General features: G+C 40.1%; 1 protein-coding gene across 2 annotated transcripts in view; it reads right to left on the bottom strand.

The window, feature by feature from the left end:
- Nucleotides 1-223: 223 nt before the first annotated feature.
- Nucleotides 224-19,185, bottom strand: part of TGFB2 (transforming growth factor beta 2) — a 93,786-nt gene continuing 74,824 nt past the window's right edge. For both annotated transcript variants that reach the window (XM_043924225.1, XM_043924226.1), the window contains 5 exons: nt 12,791-12,923; nt 12,556-12,666; nt 10,867-11,044; nt 9,057-9,210; nt 224-4,852 (listed from right to left, as the gene is read on the bottom strand). In XM_043924225.1, coding sequence (XP_043780160.1) covers nt 4,694-4,852; nt 9,057-9,210; nt 10,867-11,044; nt 12,556-12,666; nt 12,791-12,923 — 735 coding nt within the window. In that variant the 3' untranslated portion in view covers nt 224-4,693. The remainder of the gene's footprint in view (nt 4,853-9,056; nt 9,211-10,866; nt 11,045-12,555; nt 12,667-12,790; nt 12,924-19,185) is intronic.

The following is a 19,185-nucleotide window of genomic DNA, read 5'->3' as shown; positions in this document are numbered from 1 at the left end:
GAGTCGGACAAAACTTAGCGACTAAACAACAACAATATGCAAAGGGTTCTAATGGATAAAGTAGATGGCATGTAAGAAGAGATGGGCAGAGTAAGCAGAGAGATGGGGAAGTTCTAAGAATCAAAAAGAAATTCTGGAGAGACAGAACATAGGGTACAAGTCCCACGTGTAAGTTTAAATTTTCTAATAATTGTATTAAAAAAATAAAAAGAAACAGGTGAAATAATTTCAATAATATACTTTATTTAATCCCATATATTCAAAATAGTATTATTCAGACATGTAATCAATATAAAAAAGTAATGAGACATTTTACATTCTTTCTTTTTTGTCCTAAGTCTTCAAAGAATGGTTTGTATATTATACCTTGGAATAACTCAGTTCAGATTCACCACATTTCAGTTGCTTGAAAGTCACACATGACTAGTAGCTAGTGTATCGAACAATGAAGTTCTCAACCCTCCTCTTACAGACTGGGTGACCTTGGACATGTCATTTAACCATTCTGAGTCTGCTTACCTCTCTGTAAAATGGAATTCTATCAAAAAACCCTACATCCTAGGGTGATATGTGAGATTAAGTAAGATAACAGAGAACATAGCTGGTGGGTGCTCAACAAACTGGAGTTCTCACAACCATCATCTTAGAAAACGGGTCCTTCAACTAATCACCTTGACTCTCTTATTTTGAATTCAGTTGGTGGATTGGAAGCGGAGTCTTACCTGAACATTTCCCCACCAGCTGAAACAATTTCTGGTCATTCATGTGACCAAACAGTCAAGAAACAGAGTGACAGAATATTCTCCAAAATAACTGATGGCCTGATTCATCGAGGAGATGAGGGTCTAGAGGTTACACATTTAGTAACAAGAGGAAGAAATATGGCCCCAGCTTAAAGTCTGAACAAACGTTAAAAAGTTAATTACAACAGGATTGCAGAGCCCAAACCAGCTCGGTTTGGGAAATGTTAAGACTATGATTTACTGACCATCAACTACAGGCCAAACACCAAAGTACTTTTTGGACGTCCATTTACTTAACAATAGGAAGGGTACAGAAACAAACATGCAAAGCCCTGTAAAGCAGGTCATTTCTTCCTCATTTTAAAGATAAGGAAACAGAGGCTCAGAGTGGCTGACAAATTTGTCCAAGTTGATATAGCTCTTAGGGGACTCTTTTCAGAACCCTATGATACCTTCTTATTCTCACGTGTCAGATAAAGGTGATGTGGGGTGGTACTGGCCTGGTACTAGCCCCCTGCAAAGCACACACGAATTATTTCAAAGTGAAACACTTCTTCTATGAGTTGAATATAAAAGGTGAAACACAAATGGCAGGAAAGGAAAGGAACCATTCTCTGTTCTACCTATTCACCTGAATGGATGGTTTGTTTCTAGGTGATGTTTTTAGACAACAGGCACAAACTAGTTTTCTCATGAGATAAAGCGGGCAATCAGATAGAGCCACAATGACTTTTTTTTTAATTAGCTCTATTTATTAAGAGACTGGCAACTTGCTTGCAAAGTCTGGTCTCGTAGGGAACAGCCAAGGAAGCTTGCGGGAATAAGGGGTTTTTGGTACAGCGGTAGGGGAGAAATAGAGAGAGGAGTAGCTGCTCTCAACGATCAATCCCGAAGAGCACATGGCTCTTGTTATATCTGGCTGGCTCAGCAACTATCCAAGTTATGGGGCTGCAGGGGATACTGTCTAGACCAGTTCTTTTGGCCCTGGGGTTGGCAGAACATAGGATCAGAAAGCCAAGGCATGGTCCAAACATCTCTCTGCATTTTTTTCTGGTAGACAGTCAAGCTGGATGGAAACTAAATCTCCAACAATTACCAAATAGCAATAAACAAGGGAATAAAAAGACTGCACAGGGTTTTCTTCAGGCTTTGATAGATACATCCTGGCTCTTGAACTATAAAGTATGACATCTCTGGACTGAATCTCTTTGAGGAAAAAAAAAAGCACGATCTTAAAGCTGGTATGACTTTTCTAGCTTGAGCTTAAATGCTCTCGGCATTAGAAGCATTCTCTGATCTCCACAATGGACAGGAAAAACACATCAACATATCATTGAAATAATTTATTTACCACTAGAGCACCACAAAAACAGACATACATTGTGTTAAAATACAGCGTAATCAGTCATCAAAATACAAAACAGCTATTCTTATGTTCCATTAAAAAAAAAAAATCATGCCAACCATAAAACTGCATTGCTGTTTAACACAGAAAAACTGTAGCCCCATCCCACCCACATACTAACATTTTCCCCATTCCCTCCCACCTCCCTCCCGTCTCATGGCAATATTTACTTATGGGAAATAAAGGCCTTACAGAACCCCCCAAACTAAAAAAAAAAAAAAAAGATTCAAGATATCTTAAAATAGAGCATTTAAAATATTATCAGTGCATTCATGAGGAAAGACAAAATAATACAAAACAAAATGTCATTCTATCTGAAAAGAAAATACCTGCAGAAATAAAAGTGATTTACATAGAATGAATAGAAAAGTGGAAGAGAAAAAAAAAAATCAACACACTCCAATCTGGGATTGGGTTTCACCCAATCCAAAGGTTGTTTGGTATTGTGGCATCCTATCTCTTGCTTTTCCAGTTTTCAAACAAATCCAATCTGTCATTTTAATAATGGCCAGGAAATTCCAAGAAAAATTCTATATCAAACAACTTCACTCTGGATTCACACCTCACTGTGCTGCTCTTTAGGTAAAACTGCAAATATTCCATTGTCTTACTATTAATGATTATTCTAAAGCTAAATAAGTGACAACTGACAAACTGACATATCCTACAAACCCAAGGTTACCTCCTCTGCAAAAATGTAGCAAATCATGTATTTCGGCAAGGTAAATTCTAGCCTCTGATTTGGTAAGTCACATTCAGAGGAAAGAAAGGACTTTTTGATCATGGGAGAATTTGCCTTGTGCCTTTGCAACCTTCAAAGAACATCTATAAAAACCTTAATTTCAGTGAAATACACTAAATGACTTATGCTGACATGGGTTTATTTTTTCTTCCTTAAAAAAATCAACTAAAATGTTAATCTTTCCATTTTTCCCTGAACACTAAAAACTCGATTAAAGAAAAAGCTGTTTCCTGTGATCTGTCTGCTTTTTTTCCTAACAGCAGAATTCTGTGAAAATACTGATTAAACCAAGTTAGAGACACCTTTCTTAAACCAGTCACTAAGACTCTGAGTTCCAGTCAGATCCTTAAGCCCTTGCTAAAACTAAAACATTTCACCTCAATTATCTGTGTATCTATAATCCCCAATTTTCCTAAAATAAAAGCTTGTTAATGTCTGAACTGATTAATAATGATGCTTAGAAAATGAAGGAAAACTATGTCTTTTTATAAAAGAAAAAAAAAAAGGACAAGTGGACTCAGGTAGTTTATGTCATAATAATGGACAATGAACAAGCACAAGTGGAACAAATACTATCAAACATGTATTTGTAGTGCAAGTCGAAATACAGGGGCTTTATTCAAAAGTTCTGGCCAGCTAAAGGAAACACACAATTCCCAACAATCATTAGAAAGAGCCCAAATTTAAGTCCAATCTAAATCAGAGTTGGTGTTACTATAGAACATTAAAAAAATATGGTAAAAATTTACACATTACACATAAAGTAGCTAATGTTTTGATTTCATCATTTGCAAAAGAGATCTGCAGTTGTGTTTCCAATTATACTGGCTTCTATACCCATCTATTGTAATAATATAGGTATGGTTACATACACCGAAACGAAAGAAAAATCTAGAGCGTAGCTACACAGCAATACTTTAAGGTCTGAAGTTTGACCAGTACGTATCTAAACATCTCAACTTCTCACTGGTTGACTAAACTGACAGAGAACCATTTACAATTAAAGAGAACAAAAAAATCTTACAGACTTAATCTGACTGAAAGTTTCCTTTATTAACAGGCTTTTCAGTTTTGAACCTTACAAGAAGCTTCCTCGGGCAGTTGGTACAGAGCACGTATTTGCAGGGTCTTTCTCTTTATGCAGACTCGCTCGGTCATATAATAGATCTCACTCGCGTTTTTCATCTTGTTAATATGACCTCTTTTTGCTGGCCCGTTTAAGTTCAAGTTCCTTAAGCCATCCACGGGTTTCTGGCAAAGTATTTGGTCTCCACTTTTTTTACACCTGTTTTATTTTCCAAGGGCAATGAAATGTTCATTATATAGTAACACACAATAAATAACTCACTGTTAACTCTAAGAGTAAGAATGGGAAAGATACCTATTGCATAGCAATACAGAAAAATCAAGTGAGGCATGGGATAAGAACATATGTACAGCAACTCCACTGAACGGGATTTTCCTGTTTGTTTGTTTTTTTTCTTTCACATAATTAACACTAACAAATACTTCCAGTGTTTATTTTTTTCTTAAGAAAAAAAAGGTTTTGCTTCTTGTCTCTCTCACTTACAGAGTAGGTAAAATATAGAGTAAAGCCTTCAACTTTTTTTTCATTTCAGATGCCAGTTTTAACAAACAGAACACAAACTTCCAAAGTGTTTGAACTAGTACCGCTTTTTCAATTTTTTTTTTAACACTGATGAAGCAAGGCTCTCTTGTGTTTTCTTGTTACAAACATTGCCTTTGTCACCATCATCACCATCATCATCGTGCGATTATCGTCTTGTCACTTTTCCGAGAATCTTAGCTGCATTTGCAAGACTTGACAATCATATTAGAAAGCTGTTCGATCTTGGGTGTTTTGCCAATGTAGTAGAGAATGGTGAGCGGCTCTAAATCTTGGGACACACAGCAAGGGGAAGCAGACGCTTCTGGATTTATGGTATTATATAAGCTGAGAACCTGAAAGAACGCAGGAGAAGAAAGAAAACATAGGAAAGGCCCAAACAAAAATAAGGGTAGTTATTTTTTAAATTTATTTATTTAATTGGAGGATTATTACTTTACATTATTGTGATGGTTTCTGCATACAATATGAATATGAATTATCAATATGAATTGGCCATAGGCATACATGTGTCCCCTCCATTCTGACCACTATGGAGAACAGTGTGGAGATTCCTTAAAAAACTAAGGCAGATATTTTTAAATAGAACCATCGCACAATGTTATCAGTTCCAGTACTGAGTAGGGATTTAAATGATTTGGGGCTTACACTTTACTTATTCTCCAATTATAGTCAAATAGGGAGGCATCCCCAAGAATCCCTGAATTTATCATTTTCCCACAGAATCCTTTTTTCATACATTGGACAAAATTGCTCATTCAACAGATTTTCCAGTTTTTCCAATGAGTCTTTACTTTGATCATAGCTTTGCTGTCTGCACTTCCCAGGCCCTCAGAAAACTAGGTCCAAATACCAAACTTGGCATTTGGTCTTGTAAATCTGCCTGCAATGCAGTTCGATTCCTGGATTGGGAACTTCCCCTGGAGAAGGGATAGGCTACCCACTCCAGTATTCTTGGGCATCCCTTGTGGCTCAGATGGTAAAGAAGTGAAGTGAAAGTAGCTCAGTCATGTCTGACTCCTTGCAATTCTATACAGTTCACGGAATTCTCCAGGCCAGAATCTGAGTGGGTAGCCTTTCCCTTCTCCAGCGGATCTTCCCAACCCAGGAATCGAACTGGGGTCTCCTGCATTGCAGGTGGATTCTTTACCAACTGAGCTACAGAATCCATCTGCAATTCTGGGAGACCTGGGTTCAGTCCCTGAGTTGGGAAGATCCCCTGGAGGAGAGAATGGCAACCCACTCCAGTATTCTTGCCTGGAGAATCCCCATGGACAGAGGAGCCTAGCGAGCAACAGTCCATGGGGTCACAAAGAGATGGACACGACTGAGTAACTAAGCACAAGCCAGCACTACACTGCTTCATATCTGAAGTTGTTTCATGAGTAGATATTTTCAATTCCCACCCAGACGAACAGTTCCTTTCAGTCAGGGACTCTATACACCTCATTTTTTTTTTTTTTAAACCTTATAGCCCTAGTAAGTCTTCTCTGGACAAAATAAGACTCATGTGCTAGGTGAAGAAACAAATACACAAATAAGTAAGAGAATAACTTTTTCTTTATTAAAATTCTTAGCAGAATGTCAATCTATCCTTAGGTAGAGCAAAAGACACCTGTCTGCAGTGTGAAATATTTCTACGCTAAGTGTCTTCTCGGGCCAATTTAATGTCACCTAAAATTTTCGTTTAAAAGAAAAAAAAGTTCAAATTTTTTTTCATTTGTCATTGCTTCATAAATACAATCATGTGGAAAAAATACCCTCAGAAACAATCTATGTTCTTAATTATCCAGTTGGTTACCTTTTGCTTAGAACAACGATGTTAATAATAAAAACATACTAATAATAATCAACCCTCCATTTAACTTTTCATGTGGTAAACGGTAAGTTGGAGGGGTGGATAGCCAGTCTGAAAACAGAATGAAAAGGAAGTTCTACAGTTTGCGCTATACCTTTAACCCTGTCCTCTATTAAAAGAGCACATGACTTCTACCAACAGAATTATGGCGCATCCTCAGTGATGATGAAGAGACCTTCCCAAGGATGCCATTAATGTGTTAGTCAAACAGCAAGTGACCTTTTCCTCGAGATCCACGGCAACATTTTCAGCCTAAGACAGAAAATCTGTTCAGCACACCAACACTGACTACTTTATTAAGCTACCTCTGGCTTTTTGGGTAACTGTCCAAACCACATATTTGTGATCATGACAGTGATTCTTCCTCTCTCCTTGAAAAACAAGCATGGTCTCAGCCTTCACACACTCCCTCTGTGTATCAAGAAGGAGAATTATGCTTCTACTTGGCAACTGGGCCTTCCCACATTACGGCTACTGTTGCCACAGCCCAGCTGAAGCAGCCTGGCCTGAGAGCTCAGACAAAGGGACAGGCAGGAGCAAGCCTCCCTCACATGGCCAACCACGTGGGCAGTCCCGAGAGCCAAAAGTCTCCAGGGTAGTCGGCAAAACAGCTGAAGGAAGGGGGGCCGTGTCTGTCAACTGGAAGTTTTGTGGACGTAAGCATTTATCAATAAATAGACTTTATCCTCCACCAACACGTGATTCTTCCACTGAACACAAGAGGAATTTTCTAAGACAGATTGTCCAAAATAATGGATATTCCCCAAACTCTCAAATTCAGCTGAACGCATTATGCGATCTTTTTTTGGCAGCGGATTCATTTTCCTACCCTGCAGTGAAAGGCAATTTTTCTAATGCTCCTTTAATAAGAAGATTTACAAAGGCATAACCCCAATGTGTAGCCAAGACAGAGCAAATGAAGGCCTGCTTATAAAACCAGGAGTCTTGCGTCCTAAGCTTTGGTTTGTCACCAACTGTTTGATCCTGGGTAAGTCATCTACATGATACAGACTCTGATTTTTTTAGAAAAATGAAGGATTTGGACAATATAACCCATTTTTTGTATTTTATCTTATGATTATTTTGTTTTTTATTGAATACAGTTGATTTAAAATGCTATGTTAGTTTCAGATGGACAGAAAAGTGATTCAGTTATACATATATATGTATTGAGCTGGCCAAAACAATCACTGGGGTTAAGATGTTATGGAAAGATCTGAACGAACTTTTTGGTCAACCCTATATATATATATATGTGTGTGTGTGTGTGTGTGTGTGTGTGTATTCTTTTTCCAATTCTTTTCCCTTATATGTCATTATAAAATACTGAGCACAGTTCTCTGTGCTGTATGGTAGGTCTTCGTTATTGATCTGTTTTATGGATAGTACCACAGGGTGGGACAAGATAACTTATCAAGTCCTTTCCATCTCTAAAATTCTACATGACGAGGCACCAGGAAAGAAGCATTTGGAAAAATATCATTATTACACAGAAAAAGTCTTGGCTAATCTGGGCCGGAAACTCATGGCATCTACTCTGGGACCTGACTTCTGAATCAGACTTCATTCCTCATCAAAGTAACTGAATAAAATTTTCAGATTCTCATTTATTCTAGGTTATATTAAAAAAGACTTAGGGACACTGGTTTTTGAAATCATTATCACATATATCATCTTATGTTTTTCACATCTACTCTTGAGTTGGACATTATTATTTCAAAAAATTATTTTTATTCTTTTTTACTGATAAGAAACTGAGGTTCAAAGAAGTTAAATAATTTCATAATTGTCATACACTAGTGAATCAGGTGGCACTAGTAAAGAACCTGCCTGCCAATGCAGGAGATGAGACTTAAAAACCACGGATTTGATCCCTGGGTCTGGAAGATCCCCTGGAGGAAGGCATGGCAACCCACTCCAGTATTCTTGCCTGGAGAATTCTATGGAGAGAGGAGCCTGGAGGATTATAGTCCATAGGGTCGCACAGAGTCGAACATAACTGAAGCGACTTAACAAGCAAGCAAGTGAAGCACTCAGGCTTCCCTGGTGGGTCAGTGACAAAGAACCCACCTGCCAATGCGGGAGATGTGGGTTTGATCCCTGATCCAGGAAGATCCCTTGGAGAAGGGAATGGCACCCCACTCCAGTATTCTTGCCTGGGAAATCCCATGGACAGACAGCCTGACTGGCTACAGTCCATGCGGTCGCAAAGAGTCAGACATGACTTAGTGATTGAACAACAACATTGAATCAGTCCACCAAAGCATCTATTGAAGTCATCAGTGTTCTTTCTAGCATGATAGACCTGATTGGGGTGATAACACATCCTTTTTTCAGCTAGAGAACTGGGTCCCTGCACATTTTAATGGTATCTGACACTTAGTAAGATATTGATTCCACCTATTTATGCTTACAGCTGTTGAGAACATAAAACAAAGAGAAAATTAAAATTGTCCTCAGGTTGCTTACAGGCTAATTGGAAAGGCCAGACCTACTGTCTAAACTCATGAGGATTGCTTTCTGAGTTCACCTACAGCCTGAATTTTTTCTCATCATTCAAAAGGGTTTCTCCAGCATCCATTTATGTGTGATGACAAAAGGGCACCAGGCTATTCAGTAAAACTGTCAGCAGTTACAATCAGCAGCCCAAGAACAAAGAGACAAGTGAAGCCTATACTTACCCTACTGTGCTGAGTGTCTGAGCTCCACAGATATGGGCACGCTCCAGCACAGAAGTTGGCATTGTACCCTTTAGGCTCATGAATCCATTTCCACCCAAGATCCCTCTTGAAATCAATGTAAAGTGGGCGTAGGCAACAATTATCCTGCACATTTCTGATAAAAGAAAGAGCAATGCAGAGTTTAAAGCTGATTTTCGTCCCACTCCAGGTCCCTTATTCCAAACCAGAAAAATGACTCATTTGTTTATTCAACAAGTAAATATGAGCATTGGGGTTCCCTGGTGGCTCAGCTGGTAAAGAATCCACCAGCAATGCAAGAGAGCTGGGTTTGATTCCTGGGTTGAGAAGATCCCCTGGAGAAGGGAACAACTACCACTCTAGTATTCCGGCCTGGAGAATTCCATGAACAGAGGAGCCTGGCAGGCTACAGTCCATGGAGTCACAAAGAGTCGGACACAACTGAGTGACTTTCATACATACATACATGAGCATATATCACAGACATGGTTTTAATGGTTGTATAGCAATCTCAGAGACTTTCATAATGGAGTGTGATGGTGCTTTGCTGGACTGCTTTCCCTTGGGAGTTCTATACTCTGACCCTCTTACCTGTGTCCTCAAAAACCAAACCCTTCCCTTGAAGGATGAGACATAAGCAGAAAGGTGGCAGACGGAGACCAAGCCCCTTCCAACCTACAAAGCACAGTTTTGCCATCCAGCCTCTATTGTCTTTTCAAATGCAAAATGAATGAAGTACAACAGCTATTTACAGAGAACCATCTCAGGCATTTTCCTTTGAGAAAAAATCCTTTATTTCATTTCCTGGCCCTGGATCTAGGGATAAACCAGAGATCAAGAAACACGGAGTCTTGCTTATTAGTGCAACCACTGGCGCTAGCAAACAAAAAACACCCTTTTTCTTGCACTTTATCAGTGAGGACCTCTCACCACCCCATAGCTCATGACATAAAGAAAGAGCCTTTCTCTCACCAGGCTCACTAAGAAACCACAGAAGGACATTCACACTTTCCCTCCATGAACTCATGTGGGAATAGGAGATAAATTTATGTTACTCCCCCTTCTCTCGTATTCTGTAGCAAAAGACACAAAAAACAGCACTTTTCTTCTGTCTCTCTCATCACTGTTACTGTCTGTGAAGGAGATCTGACCATGGGTACCCTGCCAGGTGGCATGGATGATAAAGAACCTGCCTGCCAATGCAGAAGATGTAAGAGATGCAGGTTCAATCCCTAGGTCGGGAAGATACCCTGGAGGAGGGCATGGCGACCCACTCCAGGGTTCTTGCCTGGAGAATCCCATGGACAGAGGAGCCTGGAGGGCTACAGTCCATAGGGTCGCACAGAACTGAGGCAGGACTGAGGCAATTTAGCACACATGCATGCATGCACACCCTGCAGGAAGACGAAAGGCTCCTACAGATGGCGAGTCTCCCCAGTTAGGCAGCCGCCATCACGCTCCTCAAATAAACCTATCTCTGCTCTGGGAGTCGAGGGTTCCTTTTCTCCTCCAGCCTCAAAGTGCTTCAGAGAGACTTGGGGTGGGGGGGAAACTCAAGGGGTTAGTTTTCTCCCTTCATAGTGGGTTTGTTGCTAAAGAACTGATGAGGACAGCATAAAAATAACTGTTTAAACCTCTGGTGTTACAAAATACGATGGCTCTGCTTTTCTATCCCCGGCTTTAAGCAACGAGTTACGGTCCAAGTCCCTTTTCTCTAAAACAAAAGGCAAAGGCAGTATAGGAGTTAAACAGAAACACAATTCCTTTTTTGTTTTCTTTTTATGTCCTTTACCTAAAGCAATAGGCTGCATCCAGGGCACGCTTCTTCCGCCGGTTGGACTGTTGGGACTCAAGTCTGTAGGAGGGCAACAACATTAGCAGGAGATGTGGGCTCTTCCCACTGGTTTTTTTCCTAGTGGACTTTATTGTTTTCTGATCACCACTGGTATAGGTAGAGGTGCCATCAATACCTTGAAAAAATGCATTCGGGTAATAAACATTTAGCTTTACCTTCATCAAGTAGAATCAGCCACACCTTTTTTTTTCCCCCCCCTTTGTCTATTGTCACAAACAGCAGTGAAGACCACACAGCACCAGCAGCAGCTGGCTCACTCCCCACAGCAACGGACAGGACGAGTACCGGTGACAAGGAACACGGCTAAATGGGGCTCTTGTCAGAAGGCAGTTCAGGGTCCAAGGCAGGGCGAGTTGGTTATGAAAGTCACTACAGAAGGAGTCTTTGCCCTCTAGTCCAAGGGCACTCTTTCTCAGTAGCTCAGTCAGTCCTCAGTGGAGGCTGTGCTCAAGCCTTCAACGACTGATGACATGGCTATAGAACATGCCTTGTCACCCGCTGGGTGCCTCTCTTCCCAGGACTGGTCAACTCAAAGACTTTCCTCATGAACCTAAACGGAGCCTTACACTAAACTGCAGTGAATGAGGTTCAAGTGAAACAGAAGTCACCCTTACCTAATGCTGTTTGGGGAAGCTGTGAAGAAAGGGCTTTTTCATTGATTTTTATGGCATCCTCAACACTTTCCTGATTCCATCTGAGATGGAGAAACCCGAGCTTCCCAGAGCATGCTCAAGAGACTGCCAGCTTAAGCATTTAATCTCTGTACTTCTCAAGAATCATGACTAGGTTAGAGACTGAAATAAATCTCTAGACTTCTGGGAGGATTTTTCCATGAGCAAGGGCCATTGGAGCCTTCGGCCAAGGGATGGAGGTCCCCGATGGGGTTAGTTAGGGAAGGGCGATCAGCTCCCTAACCTGGTGGTATGGTGCAAGTGCTGCACCCACAATTGGTCCAGACCCTCTGCTCCTCTCATCATCCAATGACTTGTCATCTAGTGGAAGACATGACTTGAACTCCTGGTATCTCCTCATCCCCTTCGACTTTTGGCTAATTCACTAAAAGGTGAGCAAGACTGGGGGGACAACTAAAACTCCGTTCTGTGTTTACAAGCGAATTATGAAAGCCTGATAAGGAAGCCACTTGGAATATCGGGCATCAGTCAGCAAAGCGGGTGTGTTCTGACACAGATCAGGTTAGTTACAGAGGCTGTGGCAGGAGGGGACGTCCTTCTGAGAAATCCAGTGGTGGATTCCTGATGTTGGGTTTGGGAGCATTATCAATGGATGTCCTGGAATGCATGCTATCTTTTTCTTCTATAACATTAGCACTGAGGGAATGCTGGTTTGCTTAAATGAAGAATGAAGGGCTTAACAGGTTCTTTAAGAGTCTGGAAGGTTGGTAAGTCTGTCAATTAGTATTGCCAAGTCATCACTATGCTTTGAGCAATGTAAACTGGAAACCAATCCCTTTCTGCCTTCATGTATCTTACCCCAACGATAGCTTTGACCAAACAAATGACCAAACAATTGCAATCTCATTTTCACACGCAAACTGACCTCATTCCCCCAGAAGATTATTAACAGACGCCTTCCCTCCCCCACCTCCTTTGCCCAAGTTTCATTTACCTGCAAATCGTGCTTCTAGTTCTTCACTTTTATTGGGGATGATGTAATTATTCGATGGTACAAAGGTGCAGCAGGGACAGTGTAAACTTATTTTAAATCCCAGGTTTCTGTCTGGAAAACATGAAGTCGAGGAGGTCATTTTTCTGGGCATCTAATACACCTCCACCTGCCAGTGCTTTGTAAATAATTTAGGATCACTGAACATCAAAGGAGGAAAACAGAGAGCAATGGTCACCTTTATGGTGGAGCCATTCGTGAACAGCATCGGTGACATCGAAGGAGAGCCATTCGCCCTCTGCTCTGGTTTTCACGACTTTGCTATCGATGTAGCGCTGGGTTGGAGATGTTAAATCTTTGGATTTGAGAATCTAGAGGAGGAAAGGGCAAGAGAAAAAGCTCAGCTGGCATACTGACAGCAGGACTAAATGCACACTATTAACAGAATCCCAATTCACTATCTAAGTTGAGTCCCACTCCAGTCTACCCGAGTATTGTCATCTCATGGGCACGGCCACATGCATAAAAAAGTAACACCAGGCCATCTGCCATGAAAAACAGAGCTACTAAATCAGCCATGTGTTTTGATAAAGGTGACAGGAGCCATAAAGCCAAGTGTCTCAAAGAAAGTGACAGTAATTATTTTCTTCTGCTGACACAAGCTTTGCAAGATTTCAGCCATAAATTCTATGCTATTAAGTTAATGGTTTTGTTGTTCTGCTTCCCGACTGTATTTCATATGGGGAGCTGGGATGTGGGGAGGGACCAGAGGACCAGTCCAGGTCAGAGGATCCGGGCTCACCCTCGGAAGGCTCTGAATATAAATCTTCTTCAAATAAAGAGACAAAGGCCTTAATCTTGGTTCCTAAATCCACCACCATTTTAATAAAATATGGGACATGCCTCAACTTTGGAGGTAAGTCTCTAGCTGGGATTTTTACTCTCCCTGTGACTTGTTATGATTTATAAGGATATTCCACATCCCGCAGACAAAGAACAAATTTGGGCAGGAGCAGTCTGGCATGGTGTGGAGGGAGAGTCTGAAAGGAAATCAGCCTGAACGCTAACAATTTAGAAAGATGCATTTATTTCAAATAAGTTAAGAGCAACTGCAGGCTGTTCTTAGGTTTCTATAGGAAGTGAACACTTTAAGTTGCTTTTTAAAAAAGCTTTCTGTCTGTCTTTAAATGATAGTGTTTTATGAACCAGTCAAACCACGACTCTAAGTCTCCAAGAACTATATTAAATCCCTACCCAAACCTGTATCCTGCCTTTCCTCAGTACTTACGGGCTCAAGCCCTGTTGCTTTATATTTACTTCCTGAGACTGAGTCTAACCGTGATGTGGTTGCTTCATGTTTACGTGTTTGGTCTCTCCAACAAGTTCATAAACCTTGCCAGGGCTGGGATCTTCAATTTGATATCATCTCAAAGCACAGCACTTGACTTAATCGATGTCTATTAATAGGACTGCCTGCATATCTAGAAAATTGATTTATGCCCCTTTAAACCTTGTAAAACAAAAATGCATAGTGTTCCTGCAGATTTTACAATGCATTTTCCTTCCATGTGTGCACATCATTGGTTTCAAGCAGTCCAACAACAGACACTTCCTAGGAAATTTGGCATTATAGTAGACTTTTTTTTTTTCTGGATTGTTGTTCAGTCGCTAAGTTGTGTCCAGCTCCTTGCAGTGCCCAGGACTGCAGCATGTCAGGCTTCCCTGTCCTTCACTATGTCCCAGAATTTGCTCAAGTTCATGTACATTGAGTCAGTGTTGCTATATAACCATCTCATCTTCTGTTGCCCCCTTCTCCTTTTGCCTTTAACCTTTCCCAGCATCAGGGTCTTTTCCAATGAGTTGGCTCTTCATATCAGGTGGCCAAAGTATTAGAGCTTCTTCTGGATTAAGTAAGTACAAAATAGGGGAAAAAATCATATAACTGGACCTCAGACACCCTCATGAATCTTTAGACTAACCTTACGCCTACCTCTCAAGTGCAACAAACCCCACTATGTGCAGAGAATCTAGAGGTAATCATGATCTACCATACACAAGAGATGCCCTTTGTGAACTACAGGAAGAAAAGAAACATGACTTAAGGGCTAAGTACATGGGCCCTGAGTTTGGCACACATTATTTCATTTAATTTAATCCTGTCAGGTAGATGAAGGAAACCGAAACTCAGAGAGGTTGAATAACTTGCCCAAAGCCTCACAGTGAACAAATGATTCAAGGCAATTCCAAGTTATTTTTTCAACTCTGATGCTGGATTCTTGAAGGCCAAAAGAGTTGTCAGAGTCCCCTTGGATCATGATTCACCCTTACCCCTTTCCAGATGACAGAAAACAGTCCCTGACAGAGGCAAATATTTCTAATAAGATTATAGTAAATGTTGGTAGAAGATGAAAATAAACCACGTGGGACATACATGTAGTTAATGCTGACATACCTATAACTTTCAAGATGCAACTTAACAGTTATATCCTCTGGAAATCAAACCTTGATTTGATTTCCTGCCTTGGAAATACTCCCAGTTGGGGAAATAAGACACTACGCATCCAATTCAGGAAAAACAGTACAATTCACCTAACATAGAATAACAAGGGTAAAACAATAGTTGAGAAGACATTTTCAGGCATTTCCATCTGTCTCACTGACTAAAATCTGTAACATTCCCAAAGCTCACCTTTCCATCGTTAAATTTCTTTCTCTAGCTGACTTTCTTTCATGATGTATTATTTCATAATGCTTTGTGTACTTGCTTTGTTCCTAATTAACATGTGCATGCTAAGTCAGTTCAATCAGTTCAATCAGTCTAACTCTTTGTGACCCTATGGATTGTAGCCCACCAGGCTCCTCTGTCCATGGAGTTTTCCAGACAAGACTACTGGAGTGGGTTGTCATGCCCTCCTCCAGGGGATCTTTCTGACCCAGGGACTGAACCCGCGTCTCTCATGTCTCCTGCACGGCGGCAGATTCTTTACCACTAGTGTCACTTGTTGTTCAGTCACTTAGTCGTGTCCCACTCTTTGCGACCCCATGGACTGCAGCACTCCAGGCTTCCCTGTCCTTCACCATCTCCTGGAACTTGCTCAAACTCATGTCTATTGAGTCGGTGATGCCATCCAACCATCTTGTCCTCTGTCTTCCCTGTCTCCTCCTGTCTTCAATCTTTCCCAGCATCAGGGTCTTTTCTAATGAGTCGGCTCTTTGCATCTGGTGGCCAAAGTACTGGAGCTTCAGCTTCAGTAGCAATCCTTCTAAATGAATATTCAGGACTGATTTCCTTCAGGATTGACTGGCTTGATTTCCTTGCAGACCAAAGGATTCTCAAAAGTCTTCTCAAACACCACAATTCAAAAGCATCAATTCTTTGACTCTCAGCCTTCTTTATGGTCCAACTCTCACATCCATACATGACTACTGGAAAAACCATAGCTTTGACTAGATGGACCTTTGTCACCAAAGTAATGTCTCTGCTTTTTGATACACTGCCTAGGTTTGTCATAGCTTTTCTTCCAAGGGGCAAGTGTCTTTTAATTTCATGGCTGCAGTTACCATCTGCAGTAATTTTGGAGCCCAAGAAAATAAAGCCTGTCACTGTTTCCATTGTTTCCCCACCTATTTGCTATGAAGTGATGGGACTGGATGCCATGATCTTAGTTTTTTGAATGTTGAGTGTTAAGCCAGCTTTTTCCCAGTGCCACCTGGGAAGCTCTAATTATCATAGTGTATATCTTACTCATCTTCATATCCCTAATACTTAGATGCACTGTCTAGAACAAAACATTTCTTTCATTGTTGAATTAATTACATCTGATAAGTATATATCTATTATATATCAATATCTTCAATATGTATCTGTGAGATATATGTATATATCTCATAACTTAAGATATCATATATGTCTGTATACATATATATGTGTGTGTGTATTTGTATGTGGGCCTCCCCTGGTGGCTCAGATGGTAAAGAATCCACCCGCAATGCAAGAGACCCGAGTTGGATCCCTGGGTTGGGAAGATCCCACAGAGAAGGGAATGGCTATCCACTCCAGTATTCTTGCCTGGAGAATTCCATGGACAGAGAAGCCTGGCAGGCTACAGTCCATGGGTCACAAACATTTGGACAGGACTGAGCAACTAACACTTTCACTTTTCACATATGTGTATATATACAAATACACAGAATCTCACTAAAAATACAGAATTTTTTAAAAAATTCATGACCACATTGACAACATGGGCAGAAAAAATGCACACTAGCAAATCTAATTAAATGTATCTTTATAGAGAAGGTAGATCTAGATTATCTGACTTTAAAATCAAATCAAAGAGGAGCAAAGAGATTCTGAATTTTTTTTTCTTTTTAAATCTTACTAGAAGATAAGTGCTTCCTCAGCCACAGAACACTGGTAAGTTCCAACATCACACAACCTCATACTCTCACCCGGGTGAAAGGTCCTCCATATCTTTTTACTAGTTCAAGAACAGGCCAATTGAAACCACCAAGAAAGACAGTCAGTGAGCTACCAAATTCTGAAACAGAGAAATGACTTTGGTCTTGTGGGTTTGTTGTCTTGAACTTTATGGCCAAGGAGTTCTTAAACCCACTTGTTGCAATTTAACTCCATTCTTTCTTATCCAGTCCTTAGTGGAAACAGGAAACAGCTGCTTTCCATCACTCATAGAATATCCCTCATATTCTTGGAGACTATTATTAAGTCCCCCTCAGCATGCTCAGTCTCCCTCTCTAAGCTAAATAAACCCAATTCCTTTAGCCCATATTTAGAGGGCCAGTTTCCCAAACCTTTAATCACTTGGGTCACCAATAAGGATGGATGATGCTGTATAAAAGTACTCCTCCTACAGCTCGGTGATTTAATTTCAGAACTGGCTAGAAAACCTTCTAATCACATCCCAAAGTCTCGAATCTTAACTTGAAAGGTATTTTCTAAGAATAGGCACACTCTCCATATTCCCTGTTTATCCTCCATTTATCACCCACGCTAAATTAAGTTGTAAGGAAAGAAAATCAACCCACTGCATTTATCGAGTAGAATTTTCTTAAATTCAAGAGTTGACACAAAAATGACCACCTTGCTCAACTTCCCATTCTATTTAGCCTTTTCTGTCAGCCTTTCTTCTGCTAGAGTCCCAACTAGTATATTGATGTTAACAGTCCTAGATGTTTTTATTTTCCTAGAATCACAATCGTTTCTAAATTCCTTTATATGTTTTATCATGACAAAGATAATTTAGTTGAATGGTAAAAACTCTCTTAACTGGCCGCCGTTTTACTGTCCAGATTAACCAGTATTCTCCATTTTTTCTATAATAGGTATTGGCTGTTGCCCACAGCACACTGGGACTCATTAGTGGAAAGGTACTCTCTAGTATGTTCCAAGGACTTCTGGTCTTACCAGTTGAGTTGCATGCTTAGCAAGTATCAATTGTATGTTTCTAAGCCTGTTCAATATCAAGTTGAACTTGATACTGTAATTTTCCAAGTTCTTTAGATGGTCTAGAAACTGATGAAATACAGGACCAAAAGTAAAGAAAGCTGTTACTTCTGTGAGAACCAAGCTGAATGCCTTAGAAAGTCTTCATAAAACAAGTTTCTTTAAAAAAAGATTTTTTTTGGAAAATAGTTTGGTGAGTCCTCAAAAACGTAAACATGGAATTATCATATAATCTAGCAATTCTACTCCTAGATACATACCCAAAAGAATTCAAAATAAGGAATCAAATAAATGCTTGTATACCAATGTTCATAGCAGCATTATTCACAATAGCTAAATGATAAAAACAACCCAAGTGTCCATCAACAGATATACAGATAAAGAAAATGCAGTCTACACATACAATATACAATAGAATATTACTCAGCCATGAAAAGTAATGAAATGCTGACATATTAAAACATGGATGAATCTTGAAAACATTATGCTAAGTCAAATAAGCCAGACACAAAAGGACAAATATTGTACAATTTCACTTACACAAGATACCTAGAATAGGCAAATTTATGATGATATAAAGTAGGACAAAGGTGACCAGGGGCTGGGGGTAGCAGGAATGGGGAGTTATTTTTTATGGGCACAGTTTCCATTTAGGATGATGAAAATTTTTCTATAAATGGATAGCGGTGATGGTTGGACAGCATTGTGAATTTATTTGATGCTACTGAATTGTATACTCTAAAAAATGGTTAAAAGTTAAATTCTATGTTATGTGTATTTTACCATGATAATTTTTTTTCTAATTTTAGATGTGGGAGAGACAGCTATCAAATTAAAACAAACAAACAAACAAAAAAAAACAATATGTTAAAAATCTAGAAGGATCCTGCACTCCGTTTACTTAGCAGATGTCCTGAAATGACTCTCTCCCTCAAAGAAACTAGAAATCATTGCCAACGCACTATGGATGTGGCTTAGGGAAAATATAAGACATGGATTGGCAATTTGTTGTCATTGTTCAGTTGCTAAATCACGTCCAACTCTTTGTGACCCTACGGACTGTAGCCTGCCAGGCTCCTCGTTCATGGGGTTCTCCAGGGAGGAATATTGGAATATTGTCATTTCCTTCTCCAGGGGATATTCCTGACCCAAGGATCTTATGTCTCTTA

The sequence above is a fragment of the Cervus elaphus genome, chromosome 14 (genome assembly GCF_910594005.1).
Source record: "Cervus elaphus chromosome 14, mCerEla1.1, whole genome shotgun sequence".
Classification (NCBI taxonomy): domain Eukaryota; kingdom Metazoa; phylum Chordata; class Mammalia; order Artiodactyla; family Cervidae; genus Cervus; species Cervus elaphus.
Note: the sequence above shows the minus strand (reverse complement) of the source record. Positions and strands in the feature narration are given on the sequence as shown.